General features: G+C 40.6%; 1 protein-coding gene across 1 annotated transcript; it reads left to right on the plus strand.

Moving 5' to 3' along the window:
• Window positions 1–22: 22 nt before the first annotated feature.
• LOC136441214 (coiled-coil domain-containing protein 180-like) lies at window positions 23–20645 on the plus strand. Its single transcript, XM_066437354.1, has 38 exons — window positions 23–119; window positions 606–723; window positions 1224–1408; window positions 1780–1868; window positions 2129–2186; window positions 2457–2508; window positions 2684–2750; window positions 3057–3229; window positions 3526–3785; window positions 4375–4494; window positions 4795–4874; window positions 5188–5276; window positions 5590–5712; window positions 6084–6257; window positions 6473–6588; window positions 7104–7248; window positions 7639–7722; window positions 8075–8298; window positions 8646–8727; window positions 8939–9032; window positions 9358–9538; window positions 9895–9937; window positions 10321–10424; window positions 10875–11051; window positions 11562–11646; window positions 12047–12145; window positions 12518–12756; window positions 12996–13057; window positions 13421–13610; window positions 13861–13929; window positions 14074–14140; window positions 16319–16463; window positions 17355–17515; window positions 17983–18120; window positions 18410–18521; window positions 18861–19078; window positions 19444–19539; window positions 19828–20645. The coding sequence occupies exons 2-38, from the start codon at window positions 646–648 to the stop codon at window positions 19954–19956; spliced, it is 4608 nt and encodes a 1535-aa protein (XP_066293451.1). The 5' UTR covers window positions 23–119; window positions 606–645; the 3' UTR covers window positions 19957–20645.
• The last annotated feature ends 171 nt before the right edge of the window (window positions 20646–20816 follow it).

Raw genomic sequence — 20816 nt, forward strand, 5'->3', positions numbered from 1 at the left:
TCTCGCACAGGGCGAGACTTGCTTAGACGAGAGTTGGTGAAGAAAATGGCGACCAAATTGTTTACGGTTGTTACCAATGAACTAAAGTTTGTCAAAATACAAGAAAACTAGCACAACAGGTAGGTAAATCTTGCCTTCTACTACTGCTACAATGTACTCTTAACTCAAGAAACGCTACCGGCGTTGCTAGGGTTGTCCCGTTGCGAAGCCTTCCGTTATATTTCGGTTGCCTAGGAGCCAGAAGTCAAAATCCCGAAGGGGGGGGGGATTTACTGCTGTGATTTTGTTTTTTTGTGATGGCTAACTTGCCTTACAACGGACTAAGCGAGAAGATTGCTACCGTCTGTAGTACATATATACTAAAAGTTGCTTCTGTTATTCATTAGTCACAATCCTCTCTGATGCATCTATTTGTTATTTACCAAGGGGTTCCAAAGCTCGTATAAGATTTAGCAAGAATCCCCACAATTATCAAATTATGAGTAATTTGTGGCAATTCGTCTAGATTTGGATGACTAAGCTTTATCTCAGGTCACAGTAAATGCTATTACATTTATATCAAGACCATGTAATATTAAATATGATTGTGATATTTTACACTTCAGGTGTCTAACTCTGCGTCAACATCAGCGACAACAACAAGTCATGGCAGAAACCCAGGCAGCCCCGCCTGTCAGAGTGGCTCCTAGTGGCAAGGTCTACCGGCAGATCTTTGATGCTGAGGTATGTATGTGGGGTGGTTTCGGTGGTCATTGTACTTTTAATAGCCTAACTATTACACATTGTCCCTGTGGCACAAGCAGTAAGCGATCCTGCGAGCCGCATCGCCATAATGGCACCAAATTACGGATCCAGGGGACGGAGGTTTGAACCCCACTTGGACACACCGTAAGCTTTAGACATTTTGGATGGTGAGTAGCTTCAGATATTATCCTCATGTGTCAAACCTCTGGAGGTAAAAGAACCCAACACACCTATTGAGAAGAGCAGGGTGGGCTGGTGTGCTTGGCTGAAAACATAAGCCATAACAATGTGGCATTGATATGTTCATGAAGGTTAGACATTCAGAAGTACCAGAGAACCAGGTTTTATACCAAAACTCGGAATTAATAATGTTAATGAGGTGAAGACAATTGTTTATTGAGTAACTGCTTCTTGGTGTAAATGTAATGTGGCATTGCACTATCATCATTTTCTTTGGCTCATGTCAAATATCCCCCCAGGTTCAGCTAGTCAAGTCCTATGACAAAGTGAAGGAGAAGCCGCGAGCCTCGCCCACCTCAGGTCTGCTGCCCCTGGTACATGAGGGTAGGGCCACCACCGGCACCGGCATCCTCACCGCCCGGCAGAAGACATGGATAGAGGGCATGCCGAATGACTCCACCATTGAAAATCCAGTATTGTACAGGTAAGACTTTGGATCTCACTAATAGGTAGAAACACACCTAGCCCAACAGTTGATTACATGTAGTTTGTTCTGTAGGGTATTTACTTTGTATGATAGGTGGTTCATGCTCAATTTGTTCAGCAATCATAACTGTTATCGTCATATTATCAGTTCTACATCTGTGAACTTTGTTATAGTTAAAGATTAGACATACTAATATCCTGAAAACCTGCATGTTATTTCAGGTTTTTGACAGCCTACATGACTCTACATTTATTATATTTTTTGTTTTACATTATATTTAATCAAAAGTAATTTCCATTTCCTGTAATGTAGGTTTTACATGTTGTACATCTTTTAATTAATGTATTCAATCCCATATGCATCTTCAGGAAAGCAGTGAACTTGGTAAGCGATAGGTCAAAGGAACCAGAGTCTTTAACAGCTGCTAGAGAGGTCAGGGGCCTGGAGGACATTGTTGGTAAGTACAGCATCAAAGTATTACAACAAGTTGAAAACCATTAAGACGAGAACACTTTTGTTCTTCTCATTTACTTCTAGTGTACATGTACTTTGTCAGGATTTGTACTGTGTGAGGATTCTTGCTGTACTGTGCAAGTCTTGCCCAAAGCTATGGAGGATAGGGAGGGCGGGAGTAGAAGGGTCATGGACATGAGTACTTTGTCAAATAAAGAAATTGTCAAGATATCAAATAATGTGTTAACTTTCCTTTCTTGACAGTTGCTGAGAAAACTGGCTCTGACATCATAGAGAGAATAGCAGAGAGCAGAAGACAAAGGTGAGAAACCAACACAATAATACACAACTTGAAAGGGATTCGTCTGTGGTTGCCTTTAATCAAATGAAATTATTTCATTAAATATTCAAGTTACACTTATCCCCTTTGTTGAAGTTAAGGGTCACTAAGGAACTAAATGATCTTCAAAGATTACTAATGTTTTAGATTACCTGTTGGTTTCTTGTGCAAATGAGATAATAAATGGAGTGGCCCTGAAATTGTGCATGGATGTTCATAGCTTGAATTGTTTATAATTTTCTTTTTTGTCAGACATGAGAGTGCACTGGAGGATATGCACCAGGAGCTGGGAGTCATCAGTACAGTAAGTATACCAGTCATGATGTTCGTCCATGAGTTTGTGAATCTGTACAGAGAGGTCACAGTTATGCTGATTAGTCATACCAGTCTTCCTTTGGGACTGTCACAAAATGTATTTTGAAATATTGACAAATGGCTGAATTGTAGATCTCAAACCGTGTGAAACTTACTTTCCCCAGGATACAGAGCCAAAGATAGCCAACCTTGGGGAGACGCTGATGGGGTATCTGGAGGAGAATGACCAAGGTGGGTTTGATATTAGCCAGTCACATGTCACATACACATCTTACCTAATGACTGTACATTGATTCCTGCAGTTGACATGGAGTATTGAGAAGTGCAATCATGGTTGCTTTAACGAAAAGAAATTTAAAGAAAATATTAATTGTTTGTTTGTAATAGTCGACCAAAACACCCCATCTAACCAAGGTTCAATTTATTGGTGTAACTTGAAAAATGCCTTCAATATTCCAATGTTTTAACTATGATGCTATGAATTTACTGATTATCATGATAAGCAAAAATGCATTGTCCTTGCTTCTGTTCCTTTAGAAATTGACCAACTGCTGTCCAGGATATCAGATGACAGTATGCTGATAGACTACAGTCTACCTCAGCTGAGAGAACTGTGGGTAATGGTCGCCTCTCAGTCGTCCATCCGCAGAGAAAAGATACACGAGCTCGACTCGGAGCTGCAGAAAGTAGAGGACAGCAGAATGGACCAGGTCATTACAGAGAATTTCACATTGTTTTCATTGCTCTATTTAGTATATCTAGAAGTAATAATTCATCTCGTTGTCGACACACTTTTCCTATAGATACTAAACGGTAATTGCAAATGTCAAGTACCCTGTCAAGAAATGTTCCGAGACTCTTAGTATAGCAATACTTTCTTTGTGTTGCAGGTGACCTTTTTATGTCAGCAATCAGTTTTTTTCAAGCAGAAGAACTTTGCCATGAAATAGGTCACACTTAGTCATTTATATAATTTTGTGGTATCAAACCAAACATGTTATTCCAGATTTCTGAAGTGTTGAAGAGTTATGCCAAGACTCTGGAGCAAATTGCACACATGATGGCCCCAGATGTCACAAGACGCATGGAGAAGGAAGCCATGGAAATCAACCAGTCCGTACTGGCCAACAAACGTGCGTACGCCGACCTGTTTGCTAGGTTGATGACGGCAGACGTGGAGCGAGAGAAGAAACAACACTTACAGTGGCTGGACAGGGTGGGCGACTGGAGGGAGCTGAACACAAAGAGAACCATTGAACAGTTCAGGTAATAAAATATCACCATTTTAAGAAATTTTTATTTTACTGTCCTGATTGAAACTTGGTCTTGCTACATATTCTGATGGAAAATTTGAAGAATGAAGACTTTGACAAAAGATGTCAATGTACAAATGTTATTCAGATATTTCAGGATGATGAGACCAAGGAAATCTCAGTATCTTGCTCTAATTATAAGATATTGTATGAGGGTTTGATTTGTACAGGACTGTTGCATAGTGGACACAGTCAAGCTTTAAAATGCCACACCGTTAGTAGACATAAAGAGAGTTGCTCAAAAGCAGTAATATATACTATACGAGCGATCACTGTTTTTGTTTACATCTGGGGTATTCAACGACTGGTAGGCGAAATGACATCAGAATAGATTTCTAATCAGTATTTAGATTAGCAGAACAGGTTATCAATTAACATGTAAATCAATCTTTTGTGTTCCACCTAATTTTTGCTTAAAGCTGAAATGATGGCTGAGTTTACACTCCAAGTCGACTCAAAAATGTGTGACTGTGTAAACCCAGCCACTATTCCAAAACATGATTCAATTAAATGATATTTATTTGTTTTGTACCCTGTGATAGGGAGTTCATGCACAGTGCACCTGTTGTCCAGCCACCTGGAGCAGACCAGGTGTTAGAGCACCTGCTGACGGAGCAGAAGGCACAGGCACAGAAGAGAATGGACCTGCTCAACTCCATCAAGTAAGGGAACACCTCAGATGTTTCTTAGTAAAAGTAACAGACCCTGGTCAGGATCTTCAGACACTGTATTGTTAGATGTGTTTTCATTTGAATGTGACTTATGCTCCAAGTCCCTTTTTTTATGTCTACAACTGTACTAGGAAATTGTAAATGTTGGCAGTTTAGCTGATAATGAAGACAAATACTGATAAAAAAGTTTTTGTTAGTAGAGTAGAAAAACTGAAGTTATTCATATTTTAAAACAAGTTGATCATTAACCATTAGAATTTGATTGACTAACTCTTACTTTATAATCCACAGAGACATGAAGCCTCCAAGTTCCACCAAGACTTCAATGTACGAGTGGTACAATGCCTTGTCAACAGTTAATGAACAGATAGGTAGGTGAAGCTAGTTATTCTAGGCAAGCATGTTAGTTACCCCTCTGTATATTTCAAGGGAGAAGTCCCTGCAATATTTTTGATTCTAATTTATGGTTACTTCATGGTGATTCTTTGGTTCTCATTTTTTCTATTTTGGAAAAAGTTACCGTATTGCAGATAAACAGAAAATGTCAGCATGTACACCTGTGTACTGTGTTGTCACTAACTGTTCCTTCATTTCCATCTTTCATAGTTTTGGCTGTAAATGTCTACTCCAAGGTTACATCATTTCTGAATGAATCTTAATGTTTTCTCGCATGTTTTCTTTCAGACCAGCTCCATGTGCAGTACATGGGGAAGCTGCATGGGGAGTATGAAAAGGTTTGCCAGGAGTGCCTCACAGAGATAGAGAAATACAGGGTGAGTTAACACTTAACTGGTCCTGGCAGTTACAATGACTATGTCAGTTGTAGGTCACATGTTCTGCCATAGCATGTACATGTTGTAGTACTGTTATAGAAATTATGACAGGTATCTTGATCAGTCGCAAAAATAATATTATAGAATCTGATCCAACACAATTTTTTTCTTTTATTACTAACACCCAAACCATGAGTTTCTGTTCTGCTTTCTGGATATGATTGGAATAAATCTATTATAGCTATAACTAGTACTCTTAGAAAAAGAAAAGGTCTCAGTTGTTCATGGTCTGATCCTCTTGTCTTGTCCTTAGGAATTACTGATTACCAAGGGCATCTGTGGCCAGGAAAGGTCACTCCAGGTCATCAACGAACACTTCCTGCCCCTGGTTGGGGAGAGGCAGAGGGCATTTGAGGACAAGCTGGAAGCCATGGATGTAAGTGTTGTTACCTCCGTGAAAAGAGAGGCATTGGTTTCAGTCTGTGTGTTTGTAGAGTGTCAGGATGTGAGGCAGAAGGAGACTGGCAGGATGGGAAGGTTGCCTTGGCCCCAGGGTCCAAAGTTGGGGACCAACAGGCTGGCAGGATGGAAATATTGAATTATGATGAATAAAAAAACTTAAGAATATATTTCACGTTGATTTCTTGTTTTGCGTTGCATTTTGTTGTGTGATAAGATTTATCATCAAAACCAGAATACCTGTAACCATAATATTATCCTTTTTTCTGTTCTTTAGGATAGGTTTGTTGATAAAGATGCATTCAATCTGACCTGTGTCTAAATGCTGGAACATTTCTTTGTCATCAGAAAGCGCTGGAGGAACTTTCAGAGGAGTCGGCCAACCAGCTCAAGTCGCTCTTCAAGTTTGCGCAGGGTGGCGCCCACATCTGGGATGTTCACGAAATCGGACTGGCCAAACAGGAACGAGTGCTGCAGGAAAAACTGGAGGCGTGCAGGCATAGCCATGATGCAAGCAACCAGGTCTGTACAATGCACACGTAATATATTCTGTTATTGTTTCTTTTTAAATGTGATTAGCAGCTTTATTGTGTATGAACTTTAACATATGCAAGGAATGAGGTAAAGTACTGTTAGACCCGTAGCAAATTTTCTTTCTCGTATTGATGGTCTTGATGTTTTGATGGGCAAAACAAAGAAGGAAGAAACATTGTCAATGTATTCTATAATGATTGCAGGACAGAGAGGCTAACCTGGACATAGTGATGGACCACATGCGGCAGGATAGCACAGAGGAAGCCTTACAGAACAGCCTTCAACAGGCACTAACTATGCTGAACATCATCAAGGAAGGGTGAGCATTGGTCTCAGTCTCTCTCTCTCTCTCTATCCAATTTAACGTCTTTTTGTTCCCCATCATCTGGGGGTTAGACGTGCTTGCCCCGGATGGGGAAGCCCCAGTGTCTTTGTCTAATTTGTTTGCATGAATTGTTTGTGGAAATTGTTTCCACCTTTCCTGGAAAGTCAATGACTGTAAAACACAAACAGTCAAACAGGATAAGTAAGTTCTCTGTACACAACTCCTCCTGACAGCTTCCTCAGGGCAATACTGATTGGTTGTACTTCACACTGCAGTTAGGTGTACTGCTAACCATGCGGTCCCAAACATGACTAGTTTATACTCTCTGCACAGTTCATGACTGGAGGTAAATTTTCTTATTCATACAGCCTCCTTAATCAAAACTTCTTAATCCAAAGAGTCCAACAGAAAATGTTACCATCAATCATACTCATTGAATAACACATCAAAGACACTTTGGTTGATAAACATTTGGAAATTACAGTGTCCTTTCTGTTTTTCCTGGCCAGGTATGAGCTGTTCCATGGCCAGCAGGTGAACATTGTGAAGGGATACCCCTCCATGGTGACTGATGAACTGACAAATTACGACGCTGCGCTCTGCCGATTCTTCGGGGTGGACCGGAATCCTACTGGTCCCAGCAAAACTACAACTGTAAGGAAACGTTTTCTTTTCATTTGATATGAACATAAACCCCCTGTCACACATTTGACAAGATTTGTAAATACATGTATTTGTTGATTGACTGGTAGTCACTGAATTTAGAATTGCCAGTGAGTTGAGCAAATGTTTCACATGAGAATCTACTCTGGAACCTCGGAACAACGGCCGATTTCTATAAAATGAAGCTATGATCAAGAGAAGACCAAACGCCAAAAATGTCATTTAGAGTTCGCAGACTCGTGGGCTGATCGATTTTCCTGCTGTGTAACAGGGGCGTAAAGAGGATGGAAAAGTACATAGTCATACAGCTTTCAGATACGTTAATGAAAGTTCTTATGATAAGTAAGTTAAACTCTGTGCATTCCATTTTCCTCACCACAGAAGTCTCCCAGGAAGAAGAAGGGAGACACCACCGCCCGCAGTGTCTCCTCCATGTCAACATCTTCATTCGTGTCCACAAAAGTGGTGAGTTCTGTTATGATATATGTCATAAATGTTTCAATAAAGGAATTCATATACTGTTCTAGAGTATTAGCATGCATAGATAGATTGACTCTATTATTTATAATCATATTAATTTAAGAAGGTTAAAATAGATATTAACAATAGTTCAACTTTCATGTATTTAAGTTACCATGCATTAGACCTGTTATAATTTTCCCGCAATAAAGTTCTTCTTATTCTATTTAGAATTGTTTTTAACTCTTAAATCATATGATTTGAGCATGAAAGTTTTTGATACAAAAATTGAGTTGAAATTTCTTATCACAGAAAAGAAAACAGGGTCTAAGTCCAATGTTCCCTTCTGTGTTGACAGTCTAGTACCAGTCCCCTCCCTGCCGTCATTCACGAGGTTCTTACCACCAAGAAGGGAACGAGTTTCTACGTCCTGACAGAGGCAGGGGAGCATGGGATACCTCCTGAAGCGGACTCAACGTCAGAGCCCGTGTTCCTGACCGAGTCAGAGACTAAAGAAGACCTACCCGCGTACATCGAGAACGTCAAGCTCTTCAAGTCTCTATTTGTGGCGCTCAAGAAACAGTTAGTAGCGCATCTTTTTTAACAATAACATTGGACTTTAATTTTGTCGACAGTCAAGCAAAAAAACAGTTCCTCAAGCAACTGGATAAAATTTTAAAACAGCCAGACGTGTTTATTTTAAGTCCAGTTGCTTAAATAACTGTTTTTTTGGTGTATCTTATTACCTGGATGTCTAACCTTAATGTTGGTAGTGTTGTATGCTGTGAATCTACCTGCAAAGAAATAGCTTTTTTTCAGGCCCTTGGTCTGTTTGGTTAACAGATATTTAGAAACAAAGTTGATACTGACTTTCCTATGTGGAATGCAGTACTGTAGGTAATCATACTTGTTTGTTACTTTGTGTTCAGTATGCGGATGGAGTTCCTGAACCACCTGGAGGAGTGGACGGGGCAGGCTGTGGAGAGGGCCAAGAGTGTCGTAGCTGCTAAGGTAAACAAACAAACAAGCAAATAGAACCATACCCATAGTTTTTTTTTTTCAAACCCTGTTATTCTTTCATCTTAACTCTACAATATTACATGCCACCTTGTAAGGTAAACCAAAAACCAACTGTGAATCGGTAATGATAAAACTTGATACGATAGACTATGTGTATAATGTTCTGTATAGACGTTCATGTTGTTTTCCTCTGTGTTGCCAGTGTGAGGAGTTGAACAGTGAGCTGGACTTGCGGCTCCACCTCCACTCACCCAGGGCCAAGAGAATAGAGATGGACGTCCACAATGTCAGAGCAGGTAATCTAGTCTTCTGTATCCCCCCAAAAAAGAGTTATAGGTCTACAAAATCTGAGAAGAAAAACATGCTTGGGAATGCATTTATTCTGCCATATGATTCTGCCCAGTGCCCGCACGATCAGCTCACAGCGTCTATTTGTTAAAGGGTCCCATGATTTGGGGTCCCGGCCGGGCCAAAAATAGCCTGGTACGGGGCCACGTAGGTGTCACGCCCGTAAGTGCAAAAAAACAGCCTGTTAACTACCTGGCAGGGACCCTTTTTCCAAGGTGGACCAAAGCATAAGATCAATTTACACCAGACTAAACATCTTGCTGTTTCCCCCAGCTGAGCTGGTGATGCACCAGGAGAGAGTGTCCCGTCACTGTAAGGGCATCACCACCGCCCTGAACGAGCTCAAGTCTCGCTTCACCGACCTCAACACCGAACACAACCGGATGTTTGAACAGTTCCGAGAACACATCGAGAACATGGAACACATCTTCATCAACGCAACCAAGTCTGCCAAGTAAGGCTGAATACGACTCAGTAGTTTAGGGCAGACTGGCGGTAATAAATGACAATGACAATTAAGTTTATTACATATTCATGCCCAATAAGAGCTAAATGTATTAAGATATCAAGAAGATACTTAACTATGACAACTATGCTATGCTTTATCTATGATGAATTGCATGTTTCTTCTCTCTTTTTAAAACATGATAAAAGTGCTCACAATTTAGTTCCATTCTATACATCGTGGCTTAACCAAAGACTTCCCTACCTTACCTTGTTGGTTGAGATGCATTGTGTTTACTTCAAAAATGTACACAGGAAGCCAACAATTTTAGTACATTTCTAATGTCATGTGAATTCCATTTTCAGACTGGTGTCCCTGACAAATTCTCTGCAGACTGAGCTTGAAAAGGTTGGTTGTTTTGATAGAATGATAATAATAATTGTTTTATCTCATGAGGTGACTATAGAGTGTATTGTCATGTTTTATCATAAAGTTGTAATCTTACTGGTACCATTCCTGAATGCAAAGGCATTGTGACTATAAAAGTTTTCTCCTTCAAATCAGGATATAAAAGTTTTGAAACAAAAGCCTGATGTATTCCTAGAAAGATGCTAAAATAACATGACACCAGAAATATATATTTTAGGCTACTTCACGCTCTAATACCCAGCTGCAGTACACAGTCACATGTTATCATGATGTTAACAGCTTGTGAAGGATACTGTGTATGGGCAAAATATGTTCCTTACGAGGGACCATTGGTAACATTGCCCCTGAATTTTCATTTCCAGTTCATGGACACCATCAGAGTGTCCCTGCGGCAGTTCAGGGGTTTCCTTGACGACACCCTGGCAACACTGAGGGAGTCCAACGCACGATTCAGGATGTCTTTCAAGTGAGCTCTCAGACATATTACTAACTACAGTAACATAAACAGATTTGTAATAAACTCAGTTTTGGATTGAAGTACTTTTTTTCAAAAATAAATGTATCATAAAGATCAGATGCACAAAAGATCAATTGAACTCTTGGCACTTCATTGGAAAGACGCTGGAAATTAACCAAATGTGAGTGAACTTAGCCTTTTATGTTTTATTTTTGAACAGTACATGTACAGTCTTTTTTCAATTTAAGTACTTTCCTGTTTAGCATAGTAGCTTCATTTTTGTCATATCTAACTTTTATAGTATTTGGGATATTTATCAGACATTCCAATGTCTTTCCAAATGTAAAATTACCAAATTTACTTCTTCCTCTACACAAAGCACCAGCAATTTCAGTAGATATTTTGAGAATCACAACCTCTCAAAATGGTTCTAACTTGTTCACCATCTGGTCACTACAGACTGTTCTCCGATGGAGGTAACTTCTCCCCTGAGGAGATAGAGGAGTACCGTAAGAAGCTGGAGAGGATGGCCAATAAGATCGACTCGGCGGAGGGGTTCGTGATGGCTGACCTGGAGGGGATGGAGGCCAGGAGGCTAGAGCAGGCCACAGAGGTCGTCAACAAGTTTGAGGACAGGTGAGGCCGATGTGTTCAAAATCCTGGCAGTCTTGTTATGTCAACTGCCAGTATTATTTCTTGAGGGTTCAGGGAGTCTTGTTATTTCAAGTGCTAAACCTATTACATATATTCCACATACCAGCCCTCGAATCCGTGCATTTGTAATCAATAATGAGGTCATTTGAATGGCAACTACATTACAAGAAGTGTATATTGGATGACCAGTGTAGCCAAGTTATGGTCTCGCTTTCTACAAAATAAACTATATGATGGTCTCTGCCCTTGGTGCTGAAACGGAACTCCAGTCTGTCTGTACCTGTGCAATGGATGTTAAACATGAAAGTACATGAACAATGGATGTGGAGACAATTGCACTGACCAGTGGCATCTGTAGAAAAGTGCTATTGTGTCTTATAACCATTTAGGATACTTTGCCAAAGTACTGTTCCCTCCACCCTTCTGCAGACAGATTGTATGTTGATTGTAAGATTGTAGCCATGAATAAAAGAGTCTTGTTTGTAACTCCAGGTTTAAGAACCACCTGATGGACCTGATCTTCATCGAGAAGGTCACTCGCTGGTTCACCAACACACAGGTCAAGATCAAGAGTGAGGTGAGTGGACAAGGCACATGTTGTATATTCCTGCCATATATACATGGAGTTTCCAAGTGCAACGTCAGTGTGGTGGAAATGTTTTTGGAACAGCGAACGTCCATGTTAATAGCTATTACAGGCTTTTGTATTAACCCCCTTTTGGAAAATAACATTAAAATTTTCCTTTATTGAACAACACTTTTGGAAAGAATGGGAACTGAAAATGTTTTTTTTCCTAAAAGCAACTGTTGGGTTCATAGTGTTCCTATTTTATTTTCTATCCATTCTTAAATGTCTGTGATGACTCTTGCTATCTTGGTGCAGATAACTACAATTTTGAAATTGATAACAGAAAGTTTGCATGCGAGTTGCAGCAGTTCTTGATCCAGTGACTGTGTTTGTGTGCTTGCCCGTGCAGGTACAGGAGAGTAACACCCAGTCCCAGACCCTCCACAACCACCTCAACCGTCTGGAGAGGAGGATCGATGCTGTGGCTAAACCTAACCCAGACAAAGAGGTAAATATTAAACATTCTAAAAGTAAAGCTTCTCTAAGCTTGACTCAGGAAAAGCCTTCTAAACAACGGACATATTGGATAGATTGTAATTGCAGAGTAGTCCCCTTTGTATCATCTCAATCTGTAGACAACAAGGATCTAAATCCACCTATCAATGACACTATTCTGCCTATTGGTAGAAGATAACTGTTCAAGTGCTGTATTCAGGATTAGTCTCCCCATGGTTTCAGGCCCTTATAACTATTAACCACTAGCAGAACCACCAAGGCCAGCATTAAATCCAGAGACAATGGTTCTTTGGGTTCTTCAGCTTAGAGAAGAAGCTGCATCTTAAATTCTTTTTAAATGCAATACCTTCTCTACACTCCACAGCAACTGACTCCTCAGCAGCTGGTGGACTACATGGCGGAAGTTATGGAGACGGTCCACGATCGCAGCCAGTACCTCAACTGTCTGAAAGAGTCCGCGCCGCCCCCTGAGCCGGCACCTGCGCCCGCCCCCGCGCCGACCGGACGGGTCGGGTTCGTGGACGGAGCCCTGGTGCAGCCTGGGAAGGGAGGCAAGCAGGTGGCGGAGGACGCCTCCATAGGTGTCATTAAGAACATCCTTAAGTAGGTTTCATGCCTTCAACACTATAGAACTTATATCTTGTGAGACTGCCCTACATTGCAGTGATGTAGAAGTGCATTGCACCTGTGTATGTAGGATATTGGATTCAATAATATTGACTGGGCTTTATTGTTATAACTACTTATTCTATCATGTATTTGTTGGTTCTTTTTTGATGGCAGAATGAAGACTTTTACTTTTAGTTTCCCTCAAAACTTAGGTGTGTATTTTGTTACAACAGGACTCAGAAGGTCCAGGCAGAAGGAGCAGACGTGGATGCAGAAGATGACAAAACTGCTGCTGGTATGACTGAGCATTATTTATAGACTCATCCTCCCCCATTTCCTTCCTCCCTCACTTTATCCGTTCGAAACGAATTTGTGCATGATTTAGTGTAGAATTAACAACTTTGCAACAAAACTTTCCCTGTATCCTCACATGATTTCATTATGATTTTCTGTATATACATTCGATTCATGTTATGCAATTTATGTACCATTTGTCATATATATATATATATATATATATATATTATGCTCTCTGGGCCCTCTTAGACATCTACAATCTTGTTGTAGGGGCTATCCAGATGTTTTGAAAGTGAAAAGAATAGATACACATGACATGTAAATAAAGGAATAAACATGAGTGGCTGACAACTCTCTCCAGCTCGCGCTGTGTTCGGAGACGAGCGACAGCGGACGGGCCTGCGTAGCGTGGCGACCTCCAGGCCCCCCACGTCCTCCAGCATTGCCACCAGCCTGAAGAAGAGCGGGCGCGCCACGCTGACTCGCGGGGACACAACCCTTAGCATGGTGAGCGCCGGCGGAGGGACGCAGCAGGTCAAGAGACTGTCAGGGTAAGTCTCAGAACTTCGGTGTGAGGGGAACAACCAAGAAAGTTTTGTATCAAGAATACAACACTTGTTTGTTAGTCTACCAAGATTCAACTGCTGTTGTACTTCTGAAAGTGGTTTTATTGTTTTTCCTTATCCACTCCGACCTTGGCTAGAAATAGGAATTAAGAATACACATTCAGGTATAAACTTGTCAGTAATATTGTATTGTTGTCCATACTGTATCTCATATGCATTTAATCTCATATTGTAGGAGGAGAGGGAGTAAATCCAAGATAGAGAAGAGGGTGACGGTGTTCGGTGAAGGTCCATATGAACTGACGTAAGTACTTGAAGCAATTTCTTAAAGTACCTAGAGACATATGTAGCTGTCTACCATGGATCATCTGACTATTTCTAGTGGGGCTATGATATCACGAATTTAAGAAAAACTGTTTTTTAAGTTATGCAATTATGTTTTCTGTAGCCATTTCTTGGGGCTTGTGAGGAAGATCCTGTCTGATGCACTGGAAGGTCTCTTTACTATAGGAGAGGTGAGAATCTTACTCAATTCTGTATTAGTAAAACTGACTAACAAGGTACATAGGCACATAGGCACAGTTCTTGATGTTCAAGATATACATGTAGTTTAATAGTGCCAAAATATCAAATTAGATTTGAAGTGGCATGGTAAAATGTGCCATTATTATTTTGATTATATCTATCAATTTGGTCCCATGTCTTTCATTGATGTTGCATCATGATCTGAAATGTAAATGACTGCATTTATTGTTTCATGGGGTGCAAAATGTTATGTATGTCTTTTATGTAAAACTTATTGCATGCTGTGCACTTAAATCTTACCTCCCATAACTCAAAGCCGTACTTTAAGCAAAGAAGGAAGCCCGCAGTTGCCAAAGTAAGTAATTAAAGTACGCAGGTGACAATTGGTGCAAATATAGCCTGATGCAGCGGCCATGGGTGTGTCATGAAAAATAATGTTGTTTTTGTCTTATATCTCTGAGGTGTGTGAAATATGAGGACTGTGCAACACTGTACTTGGAGTTCACCTTAGATTAGACTGGATATCAAACATTAAATAAAGAAAAAAAGGCCAAGTAGAATACATGTAAAAAGCATTTTTGCAATGAAGATGTTACTTTTTACATTGTGAAGTCTAACTTTTGGGAGACAATTTTTCTAGTCTGTGAAATAAGTCAACTCATCTCTGTAAAAGTAATCCTGGTGATAATGTACCTCAAGGATAATCTTCTTAAAGGTGCCCTAAGCGATTTCAGGGGGTAAAACTTGAAATATTCTGGGGAAAACAATTCTGTTTTGTGAGGTTGAAACTGACATTTGCTTCCCCATTCTAGCACATCTGCATCATTATTTCAGACTTTGGGCGTTTAAAAATAGCACAGAAGCAAGCCACAAAAGGAGTATTTTATTTATTGGGTCCCCCCCAAAAATCAGCCCAGAATGCAGCCGTAACGGTTTCCTGTCTACAATTTTTGGTAACTTCCGGCCGCGTGACGTCACAATGCCCAAGCACATTGAGCCATGACCGCGTGATCATTTCTTCGGATGCGTTCGGGATTTATCGGTCAGAATCGTGCATGTTCGGAAGATTTGAAATGATGGCTGGCCTCCAAGTGCTCAGATTTTCAATGAGTTACCACCACACAACGACATCACATTTTTGCTCCATGATGGTCGATATGTGATGGTATAGTGTTATCTAAACTTACTATGGACAGAAATCAGAAAAAAATCGATTTTGAATATATGACTTTCAGCGCCCTAATATTGCTTAGGTTGCCTTTAACAAAAGAATTGACTTCAGACAGAAACTAGGCTGCCAATATCTTTTCCTTTGGTGAAGTTTGCAAATTCTTTCCGGTGTTAGCTGTCTGTAATGATATAGCTAAGGTGCCTGTAGATGAAGACATAGTTTCATATAACTGAAATTGATAGTACTGTTACTGTAATGGTGTTGCTCAAGCTTGTAAGGGAAATCATGCAACCTCACATGCTCTCATTGCCACTTGCTGCAACAGAGGATGAAATGGGCAGAGGTAATTAGTCAAACCTTAAGTGTTGGTTGCCGTAACGCCTTTGATGCAAAGCTTTAAGAACTGTGCATGCTGTCCACAGGCAAATGGACTAAGATTAACTTCAAGATCCTCAAAAAATTCCCCCTTTTTTTGTGTACTACATTCATTCACCTGAATTTTAAGATTTGGACCATTTTTTAAAAATCTGGTGAGTCGTAGAGACTGATGCACATTGGATGTTGCTTATTGTTGTGCATTCTTTATTTAAAAAAGTATGTGGTATATGAGGTGTTTAGTTGTTGGAGACATATGCTTGTTATATGTACTTCCAAGATTCTATGGTAGGATGTCAAGCAATCCCAATTCATTTACTGTTAATATCATGAAGTATTTAAGGAGAGATGCTTTTCCCTTCAGGATATCATGAAATACTGCAAATGCCTTTTAAGTTTGCAGGTGTTTAATGTCGCGGTAAGGAGAAAATGGACTGTACATGGTGGTTTTTAAGTTCGCAGTTAAAACAATGGGGTAGACTGGCAAAAGAAAGAATCAAACATTTTTTGTGGTGGGTTTAAGTTTGTGGTGAATAGGTAACCACAAAAACTGCCAACATGAAATCACTTCCAAAATTTCAACACTCACAGTACTTAGACAGAGGTATTTTCAACTCTCCAGGTGTACTACAAACAGAAGGGGAACCGGACGCCGACCCGCCCTGAGAACATCCAGAGTAACATGGATGATTTTGCCGACATCGTGGTGGGGAAACTGCAGTCCTACCAGCAGCAGGCAGACGAGTACCACAACGCCTGCCTACAGGGTGAGCTAGACTACAGGTCCCCTGTTTTACATGGACAGGGATTTAATAAGTTATTAGTTTTATGTTGTTTTCACCTTTACTATACTATGTCCCTGTGGTGTAGTGGTCTGCGCCTCTGCTACTCTGCCACATCTGGTTCAAATTACTTGGACCAGAAGGACTGGGGTTCAAGCCCCAGGTAGGACACCTCTGGACAAGACGCGCATTGAATCATACCAAAGACTTTATAAAAATGGTACATACTTCTGAAACAGTATGGAAGTTAAACACACTCCACTGCTAGTGGACTAGTCCGCTGCTGCAGTGATTGCACCACAGTGTGGCCCCAGGGCTATGAAACGGAGATGGGCACCGCCCTATACATCAATTATGGTGTGGGAGGATTTTAACTTAACTAACTTAATACTATGGGTGCTAAGTCAGTACTGGTTCATTGAGAACTCAATTTACAAAATTAATGACAATATCCTCTATTTGTGGACATAATCCTCCTTAAGCTGTGTAACGTGAAATCATTTTGAATAGAATAGAAAAGTATCTTTGTATTGGCATATTGATATCAAACTAGATTGAGCCTGTCTTAGTAAAGTGTGGAAAGCCAACAGCACTATTCCATCATGAAGACAAACACCAAGTTCCTTGACCTCCTTGGTTCATGTGGAAGTGTTGCCCTTCGTCCTCAGAGTTCCGTCAGCAGCTGACCCAAATGGGGGAGCTGGTTGCAGACGTGCCGTCGCTGGTCTCAGTGTATAACGTCCTTGATCCATGTGTTGACCTTGATCCGCAGAGTTCCGTCAGCAGCTGACGCGGCTGGAGGAGCTGGTTGCAGACGTGCCGTCGCTGGTCTCAGTGTATAACGTCCTTGATTCATGTGTTGACCTTGATCCGCAGAGTTCCGTCAGCAGCTGACCCGGCTGGAGGAGCTGGTTGCGGACGTGCCGTCGCTGGTCGTGACAGAGCTGCTGCAGACCCACCTGCAGACGGCCGCGGCCTCCAGGGAGAACATCCAGGCAGACTTCTCACAGAGGGTCAAGGGGTGGGACACGGAGAAGGTGAGATTTGTTATCCATTTATTTATTGGTTTGGCTTTTCAACACGCACATGCCAAGGCTACCCAACTAGCCTCTGGCTACTACAAAAGACAATACAATGGAAGCAGACATGGACAGAATATTAATCTATAACAGTATGGTCAGATGCTCTTCAAGTACAATGTCGATTTGTCAGAAAATTGTCTTTTGTTTTCAGTGGCATGAAGTGGCTCATGGGGCTTATCTAGTTGAAGGTGATTTTAAGTTCAACCTTCAAAGTGTCACATAGCTTTGGATTTCAAAAATCCTGGAGAAGTGAATGTATCATTTGATAAGCAAATAAGCGGCCTAATATTTGACGGGTTGACTGTCTATCAGATCATTTGTAGAAAGTTATAGGACCACCTACCACTTCTTGAAGCATCAGCGTATTATTAGTGAAACAATGATGCAACTATGTGTATAGTACAATCGCTGTGTCCCTTCAGCAAACCCACGAGAACGACCTTCGCCCGACCTTGGGCCACCCCCAGAAGGCAGGGGAGCTGAAGACCCTGTGTGACAGGGAGGATGCACGCAACCTGGAACAGCTGCGCGGCATACAGGACAACGACCAGGCTCTACAGGTAAATGTAACAGACAATGTAGAAGACCGTAATGAATTTCTGATGTCCTTCTGTAAAATGTAGAACAATTTCTGATGTCCTTCTGTAAAATGTAGAACAATTTCTGATGTCCTATTTCTGATGATGACTTGGTTCTCCAAAATGAGAACTTAATGTAAAAGGCAACTGGACAAGATACCCCAAATGACAGATACTCAAGCAACTGGATTCAATTTTGAAACATTCAGACCCGGATGTCTACTTAAACCTTCATGGATGAAACATGAATGTTTTTGTGTTTCCCTGACAGGACTGTGTGTCCCAGCATGCCCAGTCCTTTGTGGCAGACCTGTCTCAAACAGGAGAGAAGCTGCTCCTTCTGTACGACAACCTGCTCACCATCGACGACGTGCAGACCGGAAGTGAGTTCTCACCTGTTCGCAACCCTATTTCATGCATTGTGTTTAATATGGTCATTACTGTTTGTAAAATCTTGAGATTTAAGCTATTCCCACCAAGAAAATTCAAATGTTCCTTTAGAGAACCCCATGGTGGAAAAGAGCTTGCTTTGTGAGTACCCGGTAGCATTTGTAGGTTTTTGCTGGTTTTAATGTTTAAACAAGAAATTCATTGCTTATTAAGGATCGCGTATCTGTCTGGGTAGAATGGAATCTGATAGCACCAGTGGTGAATGAAAAATCACAATTATGATAGTTCTTCAAAATGAAAAGTGTCTAAGTGTGGTAAATGTTTCCCACCAGGGATCGACATCGAGAAGTTCCCCACGACGACCCTGATCAGGAAGAAACAGGCGGGTGTCGACCTTAACGACCACGAGTACCGACCCACGCTGCCTCGCGGCAGCAACACGTGGCCGGGAATCCCCGCGGACGACATGGTTCTGCAGAAACCTCCCGAGATAAAGCCTGTCACGAAGAGTGGAAGGAAAACTGCCACAGAGAAGAAGAGTAAAACTAATGTAAGTCTTGAAGTTGGGCAAAAACTCTCTTATATTGAAAGCAAGCATTTGATTAATCTTAATACACTGCTTCCTCAAGTATTGTTTTGTTGGACTTGATTTAGTAAAGAACCATCTGCTTTATTTGCAGAAATTCAGATTTTTTTCCTGAGATCAAAATGTTACACACTGTATATGACTAAAAACAATCATAAGCAATCATACCACTAACTGTTTTGGTCAGTCATAATACATGTATGGGTATTCATAGCTTTCTGGTTCACATTTTAATCTTTTCTTTCTTAAACGTTTAAGTTTCAGATGTTTGATTTTCAGATATTTCAGGTGTTTAAGTTGTTTTACTTAAAATCATATTCTTTTAAAAGCAGGTACAAAAGCCCAAGACAACTGCGGCAGTCAGTACAGCAAAAACCACGCTGGGACACAGCTCCACTGTGGAGGCCAGGAACAAGGCTTACCAGGTAACAGAAACCAGTGACAACAGTTAGAGGAGTCTGGTTTATCATATATACCTGTAAGAACAAGAAAAATGGTAAAAGTCATCTTTGTAAAATGAAATGGTGAGCTTTTTAGAAAGCAATTAATCCATGTTTCAAAAGTCTGTCATTTTACCAGCAACTCAGCACACGAAAACTGTCACACTCAAGACCTTGTTGACAGTTGTTGCAATGTCAAAAGATAGGGTCTTTGAGTTAGAATTTGTTCAAGTGACAATCATTTCACAAGTTTCATATTTTCTTCCGATCCAGGACTACCTGAACAAGTTCAAGTTGTCCCTGTCCAGTATTGCTGACCAGAAGGATGCACAGCTGACCAGTGAGACCAGATGGACCGACAACTGGAGCACATCGGTCCAGAAAGTCAAGGACTTGTATTGACCAGTCCATTCATAATGTGTATATTTCATACTGAATGTTTGGATCTTGTCTACTTTTTGTCAGAATCATATCTTTGAACATTCCTGTTATAGATGTTGTCTTATCTTTGAGGGTGTACAGAGAGTTTAACAATATCACTGGTAGTGCAGTAGTATAGATGTACATTTATTGTCTACATTGTCATATCCACTTAATGACTTAAGACGGACAGACACCTATATAAAAATGGGAAATGTTTCATTGTTGTGCCGACAGTTTTATGGGAGAGCCTCTCAGCTGTTGGTTGACATAAGCAATCTATGTGTACAGCTGTTTGATGACATAAGCATTCCACATGTATATAGTTCGAATACTTTGTAAATCTTTGATATAAGTGGTGGAAGAGTTGTGTATTGAAGTGCCAGATTTTGAAAACTTGAAACTAGAGACTAAGTTTGTTTACATGTACCTTCAGTGTGTTTTCAGCATTATAACTATTACAGACAGATCCACCATAGATGTTCATTGCCTGAATATTCCTTATTTTCTTGATACTGTATTTTGTAAGACTTTATGTATATTATGAATGCACAGTACATCTATAAGAAAGAGACAGGTATATTCTTTTCGCTGTTGTGTACAGAAGTAATTCTGTTATGAATTCGGCTATGTAAAGATACAGAATAAAAGTTTGACTCCAATGAAGAATATCTGTGGGCTGCTTAGAAAATGTGGCAAAGAGAATAGCTTGGAAACAACTGCACACATGAACTCCTATAGCTAGTCATATATAATGTCCTTGGTCATACTTAGTCTTCATGACTATGAATATAGCAGCACTTATCAGAAGGGTTCGATCAATCCATCTGACCTAAAAAATG

Source organism: Branchiostoma lanceolatum, chromosome 9, assembly GCF_035083965.1.
Source record: "Branchiostoma lanceolatum isolate klBraLanc5 chromosome 9, klBraLanc5.hap2, whole genome shotgun sequence".
NCBI lineage: Eukaryota > Metazoa > Chordata > Leptocardii > Amphioxiformes > Branchiostomatidae > Branchiostoma > Branchiostoma lanceolatum.

Excerpts from the sequence above, each read along its gene's own strand:
- LOC136441214 (XM_066437354.1), top strand. The coding sequence starts at position 646 with ATGGCAGAAACCCAGGCAGCCCCGCCTGTCAGAGTGGCTCCTAGTGGC. Across the intron at positions 724-1,223 it reads GGCAGATCTTTGATGCTGAG|GTTCAGCTAGTCAAGTCCTA; the intron begins GTATGTATGTGG and ends ATATCCCCCCAG. Across the intron at positions 9,033-9,357 it reads CGTCCACAATGTCAGAGCAG|CTGAGCTGGTGATGCACCAG; the intron begins GTAATCTAGTCT and ends TGTTTCCCCCAG.